Here is a 21,627-nt window from a genome sequence, read left to right on the forward strand (position 1 = left end):
CCATCCGAGCCTTTTCGAATATATTGTGGACCGACTCAAAGTTGATTAGCAAAGAGCCCTGGGTGTCGTTAGAGTGTTTGACCTATCAGGGTCTTGCAGATCAAGGTTGGCGCTGGCTGTTTTTGTATTAGGGGGTCCCCGGCTGGGAGCACTGGGTACTGCTGTGAGAAGTTGGCTGGCACAGATGGTCCAGGATCAGATAAAGAGACAGGTTCTCCCACCCTGTTATAAACAACAGGAAGTCTTCCAAAAGATTGCTCCCACACCCACCACTCACTGGCTGATTTTTCCCTCCAGGCTCCAGAGGCCTGTTCTGTTGACTTTCCTGGCCTTTGTTTTTCCTTCTAGGGTAGGGCTGATGATGGCCCCAGGACCTTTCCTCCCTCTCTCCCTTATCCTTCTCTTCTTACACTTAACTAATGATAGATGAGGGGAGCCCTCCAAAGCTTTCCAGCCAGACCAGTCCTTTTTGAGGGGACCTACGTCTTGAGGCCCTTGGGGAAGACTCTGTAGCGCCTTCCACTTCCCGTTTTTGGTTGTTTCTTTAAATTGGGGACCCCTGGCAGATTTCCCAGTTGAGGATCATTAACTATGGTGGACATACTGATCATTGTTTTCTGGGAAAACTGTAAAATATGGCTAAAGTTGACTTAGTTGTCTACTTAACAAACATGGTTGGGAAGAAGGTTAATTTCCTTTTTTCTGACTTACCAAAGTGTTGTGTGGCCATGGTAGAAAAATTAGGGAACACCGAGGTAGAAGAACTAGGAAACAGAATTGTACAGAACACAGAAATTCAGGTCTTCATAATCTTAATAAGGATGGCTGATGTTTTCGTCCATGTTACAGGGGTCATTGTTGATGAGAAGCTCTGCTTAAGACTCTGACGTGACTTAAAACCCTGGCCTGGGGCATCTTCACCTCTCTGGATTTTGGTTTCTCCAACAATAAAATGAGAATAATAGTTGTACCCACTTCATGTGGTGGTCGTGAGGATTCAGTAAGAGAACATGTGTAAAGCCCTTAAGCACCACCGTGAGCCTGATGATGCTTGATAAATGTTAGTCATTATTATTTGCAATGGTAGCACTGCAGAACTGTGCTAGAGAAACACTGTGTTCAGACATCTATTTCAATTATCAACTGCAGGCGATAGTACATCATTCCAGAACACTGAATTATGTCTGCTTCTTTCCATTAGGGACCTGGAATCTTTCAGTAAGGTAACCAGGAGGTGAGGAAAGTTGAGAAAACAGGGGTCACACTGCTATTTACTGGCCTGATCTCCACGGGGGCAATTTGAAGGGCAAGCCCAAAAGGACAGAGTTAGGCCCACTAGACAAGGCCTCCTTGACTGAGCACATCCCTGCTCTCCTGTATCCAGGCTTCCCCTGTGTCCTTCTGGGAGGCCAGAGTGTGAAGACACAAATTTGGTCTGGCTCAAAATTCAAACAGAGCTTGATTTCCAATAATCAGTCCCAGACGTATGTTGACTTGCTGACCCCTTACGATGAGGCTTTTAAATATAAGCACATAAGGGAAATATTAAAGTCTTTAGTGTTTTCCACTTGTGCAGCTTTTTCGGGTGTTGTTTAAAACACTGGTTTGCCTTTTAGGTATAAAATAACCAGTTAGGAAGAAATAACAGACTTGATTCTGGAGAGTGGGTCTTGGCTGGCAAATTGTCCCTCTACACATGATTTGTGTGTCTTTCCACAAGGTTTACAGATGTTGGCTGTTTTTTTGGAGAATGTGTTCTCACTTGCTGTCTTTCTCAATGCATAAATTCATGTTCAGTGAAATGTTCCTTCTCTTGCTGTATCTGGGTTGTTTGGAGGGATTAGTTTTTCCTTGTAGATTCTCAAGCAGTGAACTGAGGTTATTTAACAGTTAATTTTTAGCACCTGGCACTCCTGCTAAGTAGGAGAAATGCTTCCCTAGGTTTCCTGATGATCATTGCTCCATGATTTTAACCAAAAGAAAACTTGGTGCCCAGAGGCAATTCCAGAAGAGAATACTTTTCCACGCCATTACAAGTCTTGTGGCTTTGCAGGTGAATGATTTCTAGCTGGGGAGCTGGAGTAAAGACATTGGAGAAGATGCTTAAGAGGCTCTGGGTTTGGAGGAGAGATTCTGGAAAGACTCGGTTTACTCCATGCATCTACATCAGATGCCTGAGGAAGCCATGGGGTGTTAGCTGGGGTCCACACCAGCGCACTGTTTTCCTACATAACTGAGCTTGTTTTTTAAATGTCAAAATTTTTATAATTGGCTCCCACTCCTCAATATTTATGGCCCTCATGAAAGCTGTGCCTATGAGTCATGTCAATATTTTTGTTGGTGTGTGTGTATGTGGTGTGTGTGTGTGTGTGTGTGTGTGTGTGTGTGTGTGTAAGTAATGATTTCTGGGCTGTGGAGAGATTTCCTGGAACTTAAGAGTCTTTTCTAGGACTGCCCCTAACTAGCCATTATGTATTCCTGACCAGGGTTCTTACCTGACCTGAGCCATCTTGTTCTTACCTGCAGGGTTTGGACCAGGTGCTAAGATCCTTTCTCCCCAAGTGTTTGGGTGAAGGGTAAGAAGGGTAAGAAGGAAAGAAATTGAAATAGCATTTGGATGAAGTGGGTACAGTTGTTGAATTTTTAAAAGGCCACTGGAGGTTTGTGGTATTTGTTACTAGGTTTCCTTTTATTAATTTTGTTGCTTTGGTACCTCAGCACAGGCACAGCCAGACCCAAGTTTTATACCAGGTGTTTCCTTCTGACTTCACATTGCCTGAGGCAGATTGAATATGTTAATGTTTCATAAGTCAGACTTTCCAACTCCTTAATCACTGCAGAGTTGTTGGCTGACTTCCATGCAGTCTTTATATTCACTATTCATTATCGAGGGTCCTCAATTTGTAGAGTTGGATTTGGGTGTGGTTTTGTTAGAAACCAGCGTTATTGTGGTTGGAATATCCTGAAATAAATGATATATGGAAAAAAATGTTGTTGCATATGTCCTTGCTTGGCTCATTTAATTGCCTGCCTGTCACACTCTCGTTTAAATTTGACTTTTAAGTAGGGCGCTTAGGAAAGTTGAGCTAAGCCAACTCTCAGTGACTCTTTTCCCCCCTCTGAGCATTTCTTTCCTTCTAATAACGTTGCATATTTTACTTTGTCTAGGCTTTTCGAGAAAGACATGTCTGACAAGATGTCTAGTTTCCTACATATTGGAGACATTTGTTCTTTGTACGCGGAAGGATCGACAAATGGATTTATTAGCACCTTGGGGTAAGAGTGCCTGATTTCTTGTGTTGCAGGTTTTGTTTAAGACCTCATAATGCCAGCTTAAAAACTGATTTTTCTAAGATAAGAATGTTACTATTTGACTTGGCTTTTCTAGGAGCATTTGGAATCATAATACCAAATCTCAGGTTAGCCAAGTTTACCTCTTACACAAAAGTATTGTTTTCTTGTCAGTTCTGGAAGAGCAAAATCTGATTAATTAGGACTCTTACAATTCAGAATTTACTATAATTTCCTATTCACATACAAGGGGGAATCATAAGGGGAAAAGTATGAAGTGTATGGGATAAAATTTTAATACTATTTTATACAGACCTGAAAGAAATGCTTTTTAGCTTTCATAAAAACTCTTATTTTCTTTGTTTTTTAAAGTTTATTTATTTATTTGTGAGAGAGTGCGCACGTACAAGCAGGGAGGGGCAGAGAGAGAGAGAGAGGGACAGAATCTAAAGCAGACTCCAGACTCGAAGCTGTCAGCATAGAGCCCAAGAGGGGAGCCCAAGAGGGCTCAGACTCATGAACTGTGAGATCATGACCTGAGCCAAAGTCGGATTCTTAACCAAAGCCATCCAGGCACCACACAGTTGTTATTTTCAAATGCTAACTTACTTGTCATTTAAGCGAAGACTAGCACTTCTTGGATGCTTATCTCTTTTCTTTGAAGTAGAACCTTTTCCTAGTTTACTTGTTTATTTATTTATTTTCTTTTTAAATTTTTAAATATTTGTTTGTTTTTGAGAGAGAGAGCATGAATAGGCTAGGGGCAGAGAGAAGGGGAGACACAGGATCTGAAACAGGCTCTGGGCTCTGCCTACAGCACAGGGGCCTGAACTCCCCAATGTGGGGCCTGAACTCCCCAAGTGCAAGATCATGACCTGAGCAAAGTGAGACGCTTAAATGACTGAGCCACCCAGGCACCCCTAACCTTTCCTCTTTTAAATTGATGTACGCATTTGAGGGGCACCTGGGTGGCTCGGTTGGTTAAGCATCTGACTTCAGCTCAGGTCATGATCTCACAGCTTGTGAGTTCAAGCCCTGCATGGGGCTGTGTGTTGACAGCTCAGAGCCTGGAACCTGCTTCAGATTCTGTGTCTCCCTCTCTCTCTGTCCCTCCCCCGCTCACACTCTCGTCTCTCATAGATGAATAAACGCTAAAAAATTAAAAAAAAAAATTGCTGTATGCATTTGAAAATTACATATTGCACAAAGTTCTGTAAATAAGATTTTTGTTCTTTTGTGATTTCTTCAATTTTTACCCAACTTGTAAGAGTGTAACTACATTCCATAATGTCCTTACTGGATGATCTTCTCCCTTTTCCTCCTCCCATTGTCTGCAAGAGGAAATGAGAAGTGAAATAGCCCCAAAGGCAGAGAGAAGCAGAATGGAGAATCAAGATGGTTAACTCCAGAAGACAAAGGAATGGTCTTGATTGTCTTTGTGTAGAAAGTAGTTAGGCCCCAGGGTGGAATTGTTGAATTTGGCAGGAGCTGATCTCAAATGGGGGAAGGAAAGCCAACAGCTTCTCCAAGAACCTTATTCTTATAGCAGCCAGAACCTCTCTTTTAATAACAGCTATTATTGAAAGCATGCTTGTTCTCTGGTATTTGTGCAGAATGGATATTCTCAGGCTGTCATTCAGGTCACTCTAGCCTCAAGGAACAAGTTACTTCAGATGTAGAATCTTAGTTAGCTCAGTTGGACCTTGTTGTAGAAAATGTTTGTTTTCAAAAGTCATCTTGATCACCAAACTCACTAAGTGTCAGTTCTTACTTTTCTTAACCTCTCTACACCAGAGACCCACCCTTCACAACTTCTCTTCCGTGGCTTTTGGCTAAGAGACCTTCCTGTTTGTGCGTCTCCAATTGCCTGTTTTCTCTTCTTGGCTGAGTCCTTCCTTTTTCTGTTCCTCATGTTTGAATCTTGGATCCTCTGCTTATTTCCCAGCGATGGTAATAAATAGGAGTAACCCCTTACAGAGTCCTATGGATGTTTATAGCACTGTGCTCCGTACTGTATATACATCTTGCCTTTAATCCCCAAACACCTCTTTAGAGTGAGCATTATTATTATTCCTCTTTATGGAGGCAAAAACCTCTGAGCTTCTGAGAGGTGAAGTCATCTGCCCAAGGTTTCACAGCTGTGAACAACCTTGACTCCAGGACCAGTGCTCATAGCAGTTGCCTTGAGAGGGGTAGACTTTGCATTCCCTACCTTTCCTGACAATCCGTGTTGTCAGGCAGAATCGGCTCATCACCCTCCTCGCTGTCTGCCCACAGCTCTTACTCCTGTGGATGCCTTATTAAACCCCAACCCCACCTTATGCCTCATCTCCTCTCTATGGCCCTGATTTCTTTTAATGGTGCCATTGCCCTTCCAGTCACCCAGGCTTACTTCCAGTTGATAGCTGAGCCCACTTGTGGCAGCCCCTGAAATCTTAGTGCTGCCTTTCCCTTTGTCCTCTTCTTCGAGAGCGTCCTTTCTTAGAATTTTTATGAGGTACGAATTCTTTGCTTTATAAGAGTTTCCCTCAAGTATTATAAACAAATTAATTATAAGGTTCCTTCTCACTTTTTCTTAAAATTTTTTTTAGTATTCATTTTTGAGACAGAGACAGAGCACAGGTGGGGAAGGGGCAGAGAGAGAGGAAGACACAGAATCTGAAGTAGGCTCTAGGCTCTGAGCTATCATCACAGAGCCCGACGCGGGGCTGGAACCCATGAACTGTGAGATCATGACGTGAGTGGAGGTCAGACACTTAACTGACTGAGCCACCCAGGTGCCCCTCCTTCCTTTTTCTCTAATGTGAAGATGGCCCATTTTGAATTTTGGGCTCTACTACTTACCTCAGATGAGTTTTTCCTTGGTTCAAAATGGACTTGGAAAATAAAGTTTGGCTTTCTTCTTCCTTTTAATATTTGTTAACATTTATGGGGTACTAGTTGTGAATGACAGTGAATGACTACCAGTTCTTGTAGAGGTTGGCATTCTAACTCCCCAGTCACATTCCATTTATACAGATGGCAGTTATCTCCCACCTGCCTGTCTTGACTCACTGAGCTTTAGAACTTGAATCGGACCTTGGAGAGTCGGGGTGTGTGCACATGCTGTGTGGAGGTGTGCTGCAGAATCACCTGAGGAACTTGTTAAAAATAGAAGTTCTTGGGTCCCATCCCGGAACATAGCTTTAGTAGGCCTGGGTATGATAGGGACCTGGTATCAATATATTTTATAAACAAATGGAAAGTCTGATAAACATATCCCTATTTGAGAATCCTTGAGACCAACTCTTTGAGTTTTACAGATAAAGGAACTGAGACCAGGAGGAATCAAGTAATGTAGTCACAGTCAAGCTGCTAGTAGATGGCAAAGTGCCATCTTCAATTCATTTGTCTTCTGGCTTAGCCTGGGGCCCTTTCTCCTACCCCTTGTCCTTGTTTGAGAACTTGATGAGTATTTAATCCAGCTGTACATTAAATTCCAAGGCACTCCCCCAGTTCACACATTATATCAGTTCTGGTGGCATTACTGTATTTACATTCATAGGGGCTCCAGGTGGGAGTTGGAAATGTGCACATTCTGCTCGATTTTTGCATGAAAGCTCAAGCGATTGACCACACTGTTGCTCGTCTTGATGGAGAAAGGTCTTGCGTCTTAGAGCTGAGGCAAGCTGCTGGTGGGCTACTCTAGTCACTTTGATTCACCCACTTTGATGCACCGAGCACCTTGCCTGGGCAGGAAGATGTACTAGGCTTGGGCATTTTTTGGATCGCACACATTTCTCTGCCCCCAGGGAGCTCATAGCCTCCTGCACCATTTGTGCTTCAGTCCAGTGAGGTAGGGAAGACAGGAGGACAGGCGTGGCAGGGAGACCTTCATGGAGAAGATGAGGGCTCTGAGTCAGTCTTGAAAAACGGTCCAGGAGGGGAAGTGGAATTTTGGAGGAAGCAGTGGTAAGAGTAAAGGCTGGCTAATGGTACCTTGCTTTTGGGAAAAAGAGCAGCACAGACAAATGGAAGAAACCCTGGAAATCCATAGTATATTAGCTGGGTGCAAGTTCTGCAGTCACTTGGAAATGACCAATACTAGTGTTAGGAACTTGGATAAGTCATTTAAACTTCTCACTCTCAATTTGCTCCTCTGTTCAAAAAAACACAGTATTTTAAATAGGTTCTTCTAAAAGAATCGTGTAAGTTCGATTGGTCAGTCTGGATTTCTAAATACAGGGTCTGTATATAATTGCGGGCTGGTTATTTATAACTTTTTGTACTGTTCCCCACCTCTATTTCAATTTCCAGTAGTTCCATATGACTGTCTGCTAGCAGCTTCTCAGATGGCCTCAGGCACAGTTAGTTCCTGACTGAATTTTGTTGTCCTTTCTCTTAGAGCGGATTCTCTTCATTAGTTTGCCTTTGTGGCTCCTGTGCTAGCCTTGAGCTCCCTAAGGGCAGGGCCTGGTTCATATTTGTCCTCACACCCCAGAGCCCAGCACTGTGCCTGGCACCAAATGGGCCCCTCATCCACCATGAGTTGAATGCACTCACCCCTTGCTATCCCTCCCGACTTCAGCATTACTGCATGTTGTGCTCAAATCCATCATGGACATGGTTAAGGGAAAAGAGCCATAGAAAATAGGAGGTTCATGTATGCATTGCAGAAGCACAACCTGGGATTGTGGATTAGGTTTAGCTCCCTGCATGGGAAACCTCTCGTGTAAACAGCTCCCTGGCAGGAGAACATGGCCGTATAAGTTTTGCACAGGAGCAGCCCTGGATGTACAATTTTTGCATAGTGCTTAGGTTTTATTTTCTTAGACTTGGCCTCATAGAACGTCTATCTTTGTCTTCACAGCCTGGTTGACGATCGTTGTGTTGTACAGCCAGAAGCTGGGGACCTTAATAATCCACCCAAGAAATTCAGAGGTAAGTTGATGACCTTCCTGGAATGGGTACCCTGCTTTAATTGAAAATTCATCAGGTGTGTTGCTGTGTGTGTGTGTGCGCGTGCGCACGCGTGTACGATTGCTTATGCAGATGTGAGTTTAATAAGCAGTTGTAGGTTAATTTGCTTACATTTTTTTTAAAAGTATGATTTCAAGTCCAAGCTTTGTGACCTTTTGAAAATGCATAAATAAGTTGAACGTCAAGATTGGAATGGCTTTTATTAGAGCCTTCATGTGTATATTGAATACATGTTGGTCAGTGTAAATTTAGCTTAAACGTTTACATTTGTGCAAGTATGTCCCTGAACAGGATTTATCGATCTGGTCACAAGGAACATGTGTCATTGAAGCAGATCTCGCTCTACCTTAGGGGCTCTGGTATTTCTAGATGCTTCAACCTGGAGTGAGGAGTTCTTGATTATTGCATTTATTTTTTGAAGTAAAAGACCTCCACATGACAGCCTTACTACCAGTAGCTCCCCACCACTCCTGGCTTGCTTTTCTTTTCTTTTCTCTTTTCTTTTCTTTTTTTTTTTTTTTTTCTTTTCTTTTCTTTTATTTTCTCTTTCCTTTCCTTTCCTTTTCTTTTCTTTTTCTTTTCTTTCTTTTTGTTTTTGAATGTTTATTTTTGAGAGAGAGAGTGTGAGCAGGGGAAGGGCAGAGAGAGACTGAGACAAAGAATCTGAAGTAGGCTCCAGGCTCTGAGCTGTCAGCATAGAACCCAATGTGGGACTTGAAGTCATAAACCACGAGATCATGACCTGAGCCTAAATTAGACACTTAACTAATTGAGCCACCTAGGTACCCCCTGGCTTTTTAAGCCTCTTACATTTGTTATTTTCCTCCCAAGGTAGTTTACTTTTATTCCAGAAGGTGTTTAAAATATAATTGGTATGTTAAGATGATAAACATTTTGTTTTTCTTTCTTGTTTTTGTGGTTTGTAGTTCTCAACTCTAGCTGCATAGAAATATCTGGGAGAGATATACAATTAAACAGATACTTAGGGCCCTGCTCCAGACCAATCAAATGAATCTTGGAAGGTTGTGGCCTGGGCACGGGCATTTTTTTAAGCTTCCCAAGTGATTTCTTTACATTTATTTTGAGAGAGAGCGCGCGCGTGCACGCATGACAGCGTGTGCATGTGTGTGCGTGTGTGTGTGTGAGTGTGTGTGTGTGTGTGTGTGTGAGAGAGAGAGAGAGAGAGAGTGAGCACGAGGAGGGGAGGGGAAGAGACAGAGACAGAGAGACTGACTACCAAGTAGGCTCCACGCTGTCAGTGCAGAGTCTGATGCAGGGCTCTAACTCATGAACTGTGAGATGATGAGCTGAGATCAAGAGTCAGGTGCTTAACCGAATGAACCACCCAGGTGCCCCCACAAGTGTTTTTTTTTTTTTTTTTTTTTTAATGATGAACTGGGTTTGGGGCTCCTGGATGGGTCAGTCGCTTGAGTGTCTAACTTCAGTACAGGTCATGATCCGAAGGCTTTTGAGTTCTAGCCCCACATCAGACTCTGTGCTGACAGCTCAGCTTGGAGCCTGCTTGGATTCTGTGTGTCCCTCTCTCTCTCTGCTCCTCCCCTGCTTGTGCTCTGTTGGTCTGTCTGTCTGTCTCTCTCAAAAATAAATAAACATTAAAAAAAATACTGACCTCGGGTTGAGAACCCATTGGGTCACTATTTGACTCTTGGCCTTGATCCCAAAGGGCTCAGACCTTGCCATTTTCAGGTCACATCATTTGAGTTATGAGTTCTTATTGTTGGTAGATGTAGAAACTGTAGTGATATACCAACTGTTTGGATAAAAGCTAAAGGACTTAGAATAAAATAGAAGGCAGACGTTCAGATGGAGAGAAGGATTTAGAGATGTTTAGTGTTGAGCTGCCTCCAGTTGGCATGAGACTATCAGGAGAATGTTTTCACCTGGGAGGTTTGGGGGCAGGAGGGAAGACTATTGAAAAAAAATTGTTGGCATATGCCCCTGTGACAGGATCCTGAGGCAGCTCTGGCCTCAGTGGCCTTTTATTTTCAACCCTTCATCCATGACTTTTTCAGAACAGAATCCTGAATGTAGCAGAAATGAAAGATTTGATCTAATAGTCATAAGCCAGTTACTTATAGGAATAATTCTCTACACTGAATAATAAAATATGCCTCAGTTTATCTTTTAACAGGGTCAAGCTCAGTGGACTCAGTGCCAGGTGCTGTGCTAAGGGCTCTGCTAAATTTCTAGCTCCTGGATTGGTCTGTCCGGCCTGTGAGGGGACTGAAGCCCTCTATGGTTGACGTTAAGTATCTTGTCTGGGGTCACATACCTGGGGATGGATGGAATAGGAGCTGTAGTTCTCAACTTTGGCTGCACAGTCAGTTGTGGGACTTTGAAAAGTAATAATGTCTGAGTCCCACACTCAGGGATTCTCATTTAATTTGGCATTATTATTATTTTTATTTTTTTAAAAGCTTCCCGGGTGATTCTCCTGTGTAGCCAAGGTCAAGAACCACTGCTAATGTAGCCTAGGCTATAAACCACTGGCTTTATTACTTAAGGGTGAGCTGGTTGAAGTGTGGCTTTGCAGTTGGAGCCAAGTGCAGGGAGCTCATTGCTAGTGTGAGCTCTATCCCACTCTGCACGCAGGCTGTGATAGCTGGGAAAGGAATGTTAATGCCCTGTACAAATTTAACCAGTGGCTATTTGAATATAGGTTTAGAATGTTAAATAGGACCATACCCACAGGAAGTCAGAAGACATATTTGTTTTCCTGGCACTAGGGTAAAAGTGCTTGTGCTTAGATTTGTATCTGGTGGCCGATTTGAAGGGGCTGTTTGGAGATAAAAATGACAATCTGATAGAGGCCACTTGGAAAGAACCGAACTTTGTTTATGGCCTGGCCTGGTTCTACAGGTAGTCACATGACAGCAACTTGATAAGTTGACTACTTTTCCTCATAAATTAAAAATAAAGGTTTCTAGGTTGTGAGGTGCTTTGCACTTGTGGGAAAATCCGATTCAAAACAAGCTTTGCTGCAGGCTTTTCAAATGTGGGTCAGGACTGCCTGAATTCCTCTTGCTGCACTGAAGGGCCCCTGCACGCAGGTGAGGGGCCCAGGCAGAGTGCCAGGAAGATCTCCTCTGCCTTGGAATCTGGGCGAGGATTTAAACACTTTCCAAAGCAGCCCTTCAATTCTGGTGTAGCATTCTTTGAAAAAAGATTTTTTTTTTCCCCCTAAAATGAAGAAACAGATTTCTCTTTTGGAAGGGATTATTGCCTTTCCAAATACAAGTGCTTTTTGAAGTTGAAGCCATTTTGATGTTTAGAAATTGTGCATAGGGCATTTGGGCAATTTGGAGGCATTTCTAGTCCATTTCCTTGCCGTGCCATTACACCGTGGAGTTTAACAAACACATATGGAAAAGTGAGATGCTGGCAAGCAGCCGGATGGGATGATGGAGTCTTTATCTGAGCAATCAGCAGAGCTACATTTAGTCATTCGGATTTGTTGTTGCTTCCATTGTTTCCTTGCCAAGTTATTTCCTATATTGAGAACCATCATAACCTGTTCTTAAGTAAATGGAAACCAAAGGCCTATTTATGTAATGCTCCCTGTGGCTTCTGACTTGGGGTTTTTAATTTTGTGGGCTCCTCTTAAAGTCTGCTACTCTAGTGATTAATAGCATAGGCCCTAGGATCAGGCTTTCTGGGTTCACATCCACGTTCTAATTCTTGGCTGTGTGACCCTGGACAAAATGTTTAAGCTTGGTTTTCTGTGAAGCTTGGTTTTCTCATCTGTAAAATGGGAGATTATATGAGTCGGTACCTCATACGGCTACCCTGAAGATTAAGTGTGTGTTTCAAATTTAGCAGCGACAGAGACTGCCCTTGAGTTAAGGACAGAGTAAGCTTTATTTACTCCCATCTTTTCATTCCTGGTACTTCTTACAGAGGTTAGTGCTCATAAATGTTGGCAGAAGGGCATCCTATATATGAATCCTTTAACGATATGAAAATAATTATTGTTTGTCTTTTTGTGTTTAAATGCTTTTGTGAGTAGGGATTTGCACAGGGACCCAATGGCTTAGGTTTGAGTCCCAGGGTTCCTGTATGCAAGCTAAGTGACCTTGATAGATTACTTAATTTTTCTAAGCTTGTTTCCTCACCTATAATATGGGGGAAGAGAATTCCTTCCCTTTAAAGGTAATAGGATCGATGATAATAAGGGTAAAGAACCAATCAGAGTACTTGGTTGATACCTAAGACCTGCTCAGTGACTGATAGCTGTTATTTTTCATAGTAGATGGAAAAGAATTAAAATCTTGATATACTTGCTTCTTCCTGATAGGTAAAAGTACATTACCAAGTAAATTGCTTTTGTGGTGATTCCCTTGAATATATCTCCTGCCCGGAACTTCATCAGTAGGAAGAAAGGATTGGGTGCACATCTGTTTCACGAAAATTTCACAAGCTTCTTTGATTATCCAAAAGAATTTTGGACAATATCCCCTGTCCTCTAGGTGATGAGAAGAGCTGAGAAGTAGAATAATTCAGTTACTTTAGCCCTTTAGTTAATATAGTACCATTTTAAAGTGGAAGTGTCCATGGCAAGTAAGACAGGATCTCTTTTCTTGCTGGTTTGTGTTGGTTTTGCCTGTGATCTTGAAAGAAGGAAGACAAACATTAGATTGAAACCGGCAATAGAAACTTTGTGGTTAGAGAATTCCTTTCTTGAGATGATGTTTTCCTCTTCCACCCCCACCCACCCCTTCCCCCTACTAAATATAACAGCATCTTCTCTAAAGAAAAGAAGGAAATTAACTACCATTCTTATTTTGATCCTACAATCTTTGCTGTTTTAAATGTAACCTCCAGGGGTGTTGGAGGAGCAACAAGGTCTGGGGTTTTCCGGAAATAAGATAGGCGTTAGTATTGAACACGCTATTTATTGTGTAATCTGCTTTTTCAGAATGGGGCAGTGGTAAAGTTCTTACCCTCAAAACTTGATCTTCTCCATTCAGTTCAAGAGGCCAATATTTTTTTTTTTTTTTTTAACGTTTATTTATTTTCGAGAGAGAGAGAGAGAGAGAGACAGACAGACAGACAAAGTGCAAGCAGGGGAGGGGCAGAGAGAGAGGGAGACACAGAATCTGAAGCAGGCTCCAGGCTCTGAGCTGTCAACACAGAGCCTGATGAGGGGCTTGAACTGACAAACTGTGAGATCATGACCTGAGCCGAAGTTGGACGTTTAACCAACTGAATCACCCAGGCGCCCCTTGACTTAATGTGTTTTTAACTACATCCAGGACAAGTTATCTTCGGGTATATTGTATATATGCATATGTGGGATATGCAACATGTTACCTACAGCTTGATGTGAGTCCTGTCTGTATTGAGAGCGAAGGTCTGGTCTGAGCGGGTATATATAACCTGATTCCTGGGCATCTCCAAGTTGACTGACAGCTCTAGATTGCTCAGCAAGTGTCCTGCTTAGCAGTGAAAGCCTGGAATCACAGTCTCCGGATCACATTGGGAAGAAGTCTATGTTGCTTGGCTATGACAAGCCAGTCTTGGACCTAAAGCTTGGCCATGAATTTGAAGGTCAGGCTTGTGGCCTTGTCACATTTACTGTTGTTTTCCACAGTCCCAGTGTGCTCGCACTGTGCCAGCCCACCTGTTAGGGGAGTTGTGGACTTAGGATGTCTTGATGGAGAGAAAATGGTTTCATATCACACACCACCCCCCAGTGGTTTTGAAAGGGGCTTCAAATAAGAATGGCATTTTTCATGGTCGGGTGATAAGTATTTAAGTAGCAGTGACCCGCTTACCTGATCATTGTTTGCCTGTGTTTAGGTGGAGGTAGGCAGTGGTTCTTAGCCCTTGTGGGAAAACTAAGACTGAAGTAAAGAGCATCATCTTATCCGAGAGCCAGTTTCCAGACCAGTATCTGCTGCCAACTGCTATGGTAATTTGAGGCAGTCATTCCCTCTCTGCAGGCCTCAGTTTTTCTATCTGTTAAGTGGAATGTAGGCGAAGTGACTTCCAAGATCTCTTTCAGCTCGGAACTTTGTGATTGGTGCCAGAAACAAGCCAGTTAACATTTCACAAGAGAGCATTGATGTTCAGGAGTCTGGTGCTGTCCAGAAGTAGGTTTTTATTTCTTTGGGATTGCAGATATCCTTTGATCAGATACAACAAAAGGATGGAAACAGCCAGGCCTTACTCTGAGGCCAGATGGGGACACAGCCTGGTCTTGGGTCACAAAGGTCTCTGGACTAGGGTGACCATAACAAACTCACTGGCTTAGCTTTCTTTCAAACCACCCTCCTTTGCTGCACGTTGCCTTAATTGTTGCTAGGCAACATTTTTTTTTCTTTTGGCAAAGCATTGAAGGAATGAACCCATATCTTAGTTTTAAATACCCACATGCAAAGGGGAAGGCCTAACTTAAAATTTGTTTGTTCTTTTGATTCTAATCCATGATGGGCCTCTCACAGTGGGGGTAAAGGACTTAGTTTCTGCCTGTCTTGTAAAATAAGGCAGAAAAACCCCTCTACTTGAGGTGCTTGTCAAGTATATATGCTTTGAGGCATATTGAAGGTTTTGGGTGTGCATGCGCCTGCGTGCAGCTGCTTTGTAGGAAAGTCGCTTTTGTGTTCACAAAATCAATTCAAATTTAATAAAAAGATTAGTAGGTTTTTTATAATCTTCATTTCAGATTTACCAGCTTATCTCAATCTTGCACCAACAGACTCCATTCAAAGGGAACAACACTGTAATTTAAATCCATTCCCCAGGCAACATAGAATGCTCACAGTGTGTCACACATTGACTGGGATGATGCCTGCTGCTTGATTATGCTGGAGTCCCACACACTACTGCATGTGTCCCTCACTGGATTTCTGCCTACTTGCTCAAGCTTTGAGCTGCTTGTCTGAAGGCTCTGGGGCATCCTGCACATGGGCACAAGAGAGCTTGTGCTTACTCTGATGCCCTGGATTGCTTCCTTTGTGACTGAGTGACGCATGGAAATTAGACCTCAGACCCCTGTTTTTATATTCGTTTACACGTAATAATTGATTTACTAATGGAGAACAACTTTCAGCTCCAATGCAGAAAACACTTGCATTGCAATGGGAATGTTGACCTTGTCATGTAATTCAATCTCAATATTGCTGTTGTGGCTTCCTCCATTGAGGGCAAAATTGATTGGGACAGCAAGCAAGTGTAATGGGGTCATATTGTCACGCTGTTACATGGTTTTCCTGAAAGTACAACATAGTGGTTGATGAAAGACTTTTTCTTAAGGGAAAGGCTTTTATTATCCTGTCTTCAGAGCATTCATGAAGATATGTGGTGAATCACTTGAGCTTAAGATAACTCATTTTTCTTTCTTTCTTTTTTTTTTTTTTTTGACAGATATGGAAATTAGATTTAGGAAAACTCTTGGGGTCAAAGAAAAATTCTGTATCAAAATTGGTATTGGGACACAGTCTAGGTTTCCACACACACTATCTTTTAGGCTGCTGTGTTTGGGCCATAGATTTAAGAAGCACTTTTTTTCCCCATTACCTTCTATATTTAATGGTATTCTCTTTTTCTGTAAATAAGAGTGAATAGCTTCTGTAGTGCATATGTACATTAATTAGCTCAATCTATTTAATTTGTATACCTACCTTTATATGCATTAATCTGTTTGACCCTCGTAATAACCCCATAAGGCAGCTATAGTTAACCTTCTACAGGTGAGGGAACTGAAGCACAGTGTGTTGAATGTCTGGTCCAGGATTACCTGGTAGAAGTTCGCATACCCAGGCTTTGAACCCAGACAATCTGATATCAGAAACCCCCCCTAATACCTACCGTAAACTGTTTTTAGAAGGGAACCAGTCTTTGGGGCACCTGGGTGGCTCAGTCAGTTAAGTGTCCGACTTTGGCTTAGGTCATGATCTCACAGTTCCTGGGTTCAGGCCCCGCATCGGGCTCTGTGCTGACAGCTCAGAACCTGGAGCCTGCTTCAGATTCTGTGTCTCCCTCTCTCTGCCCCTCCCTCCCCCACGTGTGCGCTCGCTCTCTCTCTCTCTCTCTCTCTCTCTCAAAAATAAATAAAATGTAAGGAAAAAAAAATTTAGAAGGGGACCAGTCTTCAAATATTCCTTCACTAAATTGCTGGTTTCTTGCTCAGGTTCCTCCTCTATTACCCCAAAATAAGTCCTTCTGAGATGAGCTGACAGGAACAAATGTCTACATACTAGAGGTACTAGCTACCTGCCTGCTTAACAACCTGGACTATAATATTTATCACAGCTATTTTCTATTTTTGTCTCCAGAGCTAGATTTTGGAGCACCTGGAGGGACCACATCTTATCCTGCACTTCTGGCCCAGTGCCTGGTGTAATGTCGGTCCTTTTTTCAAAGCTGGTTGGGGAAGAATTCATGTTTTTTCCTGAAAAGGTTTTCACTTTTCCCATTGCTACCAGTGTTTCTGCTAGTGACATTTTAGGTCAACAAGTGATTTTTTTTTTTTTTTTTTTACAGGGGTGCCTTATACTGTTTTATCACCTCTCTCCTACCTGAGTCTGGTCTTCTGAAAATATTTTTTTTTTTATAGTTGACTTGTCTTCTCCTGGAGTAGTGGACTGGCCTTACCTTCTGAGCGTACTTTCTCTTTGACCCCCAGTGTTTGATCTCTTTTCTCTCTCTGATGCCTATGGTTTTGAGATTCCTCGCCTTCACTAAATTCATGATCAAGAAAAAGATGTGGTTAAAGATCTTCCTCTTTTGTGCCTGGCCTCTTGGTAGGCTCATGGCCTACTTTTCTTCTTGACTGTTGAAACACCCCTGTGGTGTGGTAGGTGGTATTTATCCCCATTTTACAGTTGGGCACCCCAAGCCCAGAAAGGACCTGTAATCAAGCTAGACTCAGGATTTGAACCCACATCTGGAGGGCTAGAAAGTCTCCACTGAACCACTGCAGTGAATACATCTGTGCTGCTCAGGAAACTTTTGGGGCCTCTTACCAAGTCCTGGGTTCCACATTTAAGAGGCATATTGCTCAGTGGGAATAAAGCTCAAGGAGGAGTAACTAGGAGGAAGGGTCACAAAATGATTGCATTCATGTTGCCCAATGAGTAATGGAGGAAACTTAAGACATTTTAGACCAGCTTAAGAATTTCTCACCTAAGCTCCTACAATGACCTCCTTGCTTGTTGCTGCATTTCCCTCTTTGCCTGTTTTGAATGTGGGGGCCCCCCCACTCTGATGCAGTGTTGCCTGCAGCCAGAGGAATCTGTGCAAATCTGATGGTGTCATTGACTGGGTGGAGCCCTGGGTTGTTCCCTAGTTGTGCTTAGGATATACGACGTACTTCCAGGGTTCACAGGGCCCTGCGTGAGTCACTCTGCTTACCTCTCAGCCTCATCTGCAGTCCCACGCCACGTCCTGTGCTCCCGCCAAACTGATTTATTTCTTCCTGGCAGTCACTGTGCTTGCTCTACCCTCTGGGCCTTTGCATGCCCTTTTTCTTCTCGCTGAAATGATCTCCCCATCTCTGTCCTTCCTCTTGGGTTCCCCAGTCCCCCTAATGCCCACCCATCCTTCAGACCTCATACATTCCCTCTGAAGTATCTTCACTGGCCTCTTGTGTGCACTTAAGCTGCTCCTCCTTTTCAAAGACTCTGAAGCCAGACTTCTTGGGTTTGACTCTCACCTCTGCATTTTGCTGATCGTGTCCCCTTGGACCCATTACGTACCCTCTCAGTACCTCTGTTTCCTCATCTTGAAAATGGGGCTATGATTCTATGTGTCTCCTAGTGTATTGGGGAGGATCAAAGGAGCCAGTCCATGTTAAGTACTTAAAGGAGCAGCTGGCCTCTATTACATGCTATAAAACTCTTTGCTGTTATTGCTGGTTTATGACTTCACTCCTACCCAGCTCTATCTTAACTGAGGTTAGGAATGAGGCCTGTCTCCCCTAAGGTTTTGCACAGGTCCTGGCCTATAGTAGGCTCTTAGATATTTGTAGAATAAATGAAAAGAGCCCTCTAAGGCATTGCTTCTGAAACTTGAATGTGTATAGAATCCACTAGGGGATCTTGTTAAAAATGCAGATTCTGATTGTGTAGGTCTGGGGTGAGGCCTGAGATTGTACCATTTCTGAGTGGCTGCCATTCTCTTGCAAGGCTCTAAGGACCAGTTGTCAATCTTCCCTTAATTTAGGGCTGTCATATGGAAGACGGATGTCCTGAGCTCAGAACAATAATAGAGAATTAGGGCCAGTAGATAAAAGTGACCAGAGTCAGAGTTTTGGATTTAAGGAACTTGCTTCTGATTATAAGTGCCAAACAATTTCTCAAGGAAGAGGCCTGCTTCAAATGATTGAGTTTCCTCTCATTCAAAGGGACTAACCATTTGTCAGGGATTTTGAAGAGGGAATTTCATTTTGGGGACAGAGGTTAGGTAGATGATCCCATTTGACCATAAGTGTCTGTTTTCCCACCAAAGAACCCAGCTGTTTTTTCTGTTTTGCTTCCTGTGGAAGCCTTGTGGTTGGGGGCGTTGGGTCAGCAAACAGCTGGGGAGAGGACAGATACACTCTCCAAGTGAGGAACTCTCAGGGATCCAATGTGTTCAGTCCAACCAGCAGATAACATTGCAAAGTAGTGGAAAGATGAAATTATTGAATATTGGAAAAGGTGAATGAATACAAAACCAAAAATCTGAGTTTAACTCCTGCAGAATCTGATTTTAATGACTGTGAGGTATGGTGGGGAGGCCATGGAAGGTAGTGGTTAGAAGGGCTGGCTCTGGAGTCAGAGGTGGGGTCAAGTTCCTACTCTACCTCTTAATTAGCTGGGCAATGACTTAATCTCTCTAAACCTTACTTCTCCAGCTGGTTACTATGGTTAATAATAGTATGGAACTGATTGAATTATTTTAGGCTGATGTGTGTGCATATAGCAGAGTTAGCAACATGCTGAGCACAACCTAAGCACTCTGGAAGTGGTAGTCAAGTAGCTGTCATGCCTAAATCTGCAATTACCAGCTCTCAGGACATTTTTTATGAAGATCACACCTAGCCCTTGCCTTGTTTAACCATGATATGTTTGTTTTAAAATTTGAGTATGTGGACTATACAAAGGTATCTACAACCACACTTTGACCTTTCTGAATTTCTTAGATTTTTATTGGCTTTGCCTCATAATCAAGAGGGAGCTCTAGAGCTTGTGACCTTTTGAAGGGAAGCCATGAGGCCTTTTTTTCCTACTTGCACAAGCCTTGACCAGAGCTTCGGTTACTGATGGCGCATTTGCTCCAGATGGTAATCCTGCCTTATGTATAAAATTACAAGGCTAGCTGGGAGAGGAAGTTGTGTTTATCTTAACCCAAGCAGCAGGCATTCCAGCCACTCTTGACAGACAGGAGGAAGATATTGCCAATCTGCTGTTTTCCTGAAAGTCCTCTACCCCCACCCCCATGTGTTGTAAGTTTGGAGGGGTTCTTGCCAGTTAGCCTGCAAAGTGACATTCTCCCTGTCTTTGAGGACAGTTTAATTCTGAGGAGAAGGGATGAACCACTGGCTGCTTCCTTGGTCCTGTCAGCCAAGGCAGAGGAACCTCTAAGGCGAGAGGCCAGCATGACTCCTATAGAAGGCAAAAACTGTGCTTGTGTCCATGGGCACTGGTTTGGGGAAATAAGTAGAAAGTGGCCATAGGTGTGGGGAGAAGAATTTGTCCCTTCAAAGACTCAGTGTTTTTTTCCTTTACAAAGCAATAGCTGGAGATCAGTGCAGGAAAAACTCCAATTTGAGCAGTTGTAATAATTGAGAAAATAAATTGGGCAATTATTCCTCTTTTTTTAAATTTTAAAAGTTCCTTTTTTCATCTGGTATTTTTCCGGGTACATTTGAGTTCCAATTTGGGTGCTTCTGAAATGTCTTGATGTTTTGTGCTGCTAAAATTACATGTGTCTAAAAATGTTATCAGTGATGACACTTCTATATAAGCTCACTTGGACTTATGCTAGCAAATTTCTGTGACTGAGGTCCTCCCCCCTCCCCCCAACCATTCCCAAGAACATAGCATTTCAGGTAGAAGTAAGAAATAGAATAATCCAGCCTAGGTCTAGCCATCTAGTGGAGGCCTATCTCTGGAGAACTTTGCCTCAGTTTTGTCGACAAAGAATACTGGAGTTTTGTTGCCATAGTTTCAGTGAAAAATTTGACCTTAGCTACAATAACATACAGTTAGAAAGAACTAGCTAATCGGTTTTCTAAAATTAGTGTTCTCTAGTACATAAACCAGTAGGAACAGAGTATTTAATTAAATATTATACAAGAATATAAAAACCCGAGGGAATGCAGTCCCTTGATCTGGGCAGGGGGAGGGAGGAAACCCATAATCGTGCTTTACTGCTCTCTTACTAGCTAGAAGAACTTTTTTTTCTTTCTTCTTTTTTTAAAAAAATTTTTTTTTTTTCAACGTTTATTTATTTTTGGGACAGAGAGAGACAGAGCATGAACGGGGGAGGGGCAGAGAGAGAGGGAGACACAGAATCGGAAACAGGCTCCAGGCTCTGAGCCATCAGCCCAGAGCCCGACGCGGGGCTCGAACTCACGGACCGCGAGATCGTGACCTGGCTGAAGTCGGACGCTTAACCGACTGCGCCACCCAGGCGCCCCTCTTCTTTTTTTTTAATGTTAGCTTTGACTTTATTTTCAGATCTCTTGGGGATGAATATATAATGCTTGTTGAGACAGCAAAACAACATTCAACATTATTTCCAGTTGTCCCCTACAGGGTACAGACTAACAAGGCAAGAGGGGAAAGTGATGTTGGCTGGGACCCTAACAAGGATACTTGTGGGTGATCTTGTAGTTTGTGCTTGTTGAGAAGGAGAGGCATTTCGAAAGTTATTTCCTGTCTGAAATCTGGATCTTTTTGAGCATGGAGAGTCTAGATTCTTGTTCCTTTGAACACTTAATGTGTGAATAAGGAAACAGTGCCTCCCTATTGGCCCCTTATCCCGAGTTCTGAGTATAATTGTGTTCTCCTTCCTGCAGCCCTACAGTCCATCAAATTGTTGAGCCCTGACTTAGCCCCAAGCAGTGATCTGCATTTAGATTATGTAAAATTTGACCTCCCTTGTCACCCACCTATTAAGAATCCTGTAATAGCTCATCATTTTGGTGATGGCTGAAAATGTTACCAATATTGTGCTTACTCAGAAAGTTGTGGTACTAGTTATTGAGTGAAGTAGGTTTCAGGTTTTGTGGTTTCAGGACATGTATTCAAGTCTCTAGTTGACCTTCTTGTCTAATTTTTCATCACCTGCTGTGGATGCTGTGAAGGTACAATGGAGTTAATTTGTTTGCCAGGGGTTTTATTGATTGAGAACATTGTTAAGGCTCTT

At 42.8% G+C, this 21,627-nt stretch overlaps 1 protein-coding gene across 6 annotated transcripts in view; it reads left to right on the top strand.

Moving 5' to 3' along the window:
• ITPR1 (inositol 1,4,5-trisphosphate receptor type 1) overlaps nt 1-21,627 on the top strand; it is a 328,400-nt gene that overhangs the window by 19,641 nt on the left and 287,132 nt on the right. For all 6 annotated transcript variants that reach the window (XM_045493609.1, XM_045493610.1, XM_045493612.1 and 3 more), the window contains exons 3-4: nt 3,169-3,276; nt 8,141-8,211. In XM_045493609.1, coding sequence (XP_045349565.1) covers nt 3,185-3,276; nt 8,141-8,211 — 163 coding nt within the window. In that variant the 5' untranslated portion in view covers nt 3,169-3,184. The remainder of the gene's footprint in view (nt 1-3,168; nt 3,277-8,140; nt 8,212-21,627) is intronic.

Source organism: Leopardus geoffroyi, chromosome A2 (assembly GCF_018350155.1).
Source record: "Leopardus geoffroyi isolate Oge1 chromosome A2, O.geoffroyi_Oge1_pat1.0, whole genome shotgun sequence".
Classification (NCBI taxonomy): Eukaryota; Metazoa; Chordata; class Mammalia; order Carnivora; family Felidae; genus Leopardus; species Leopardus geoffroyi.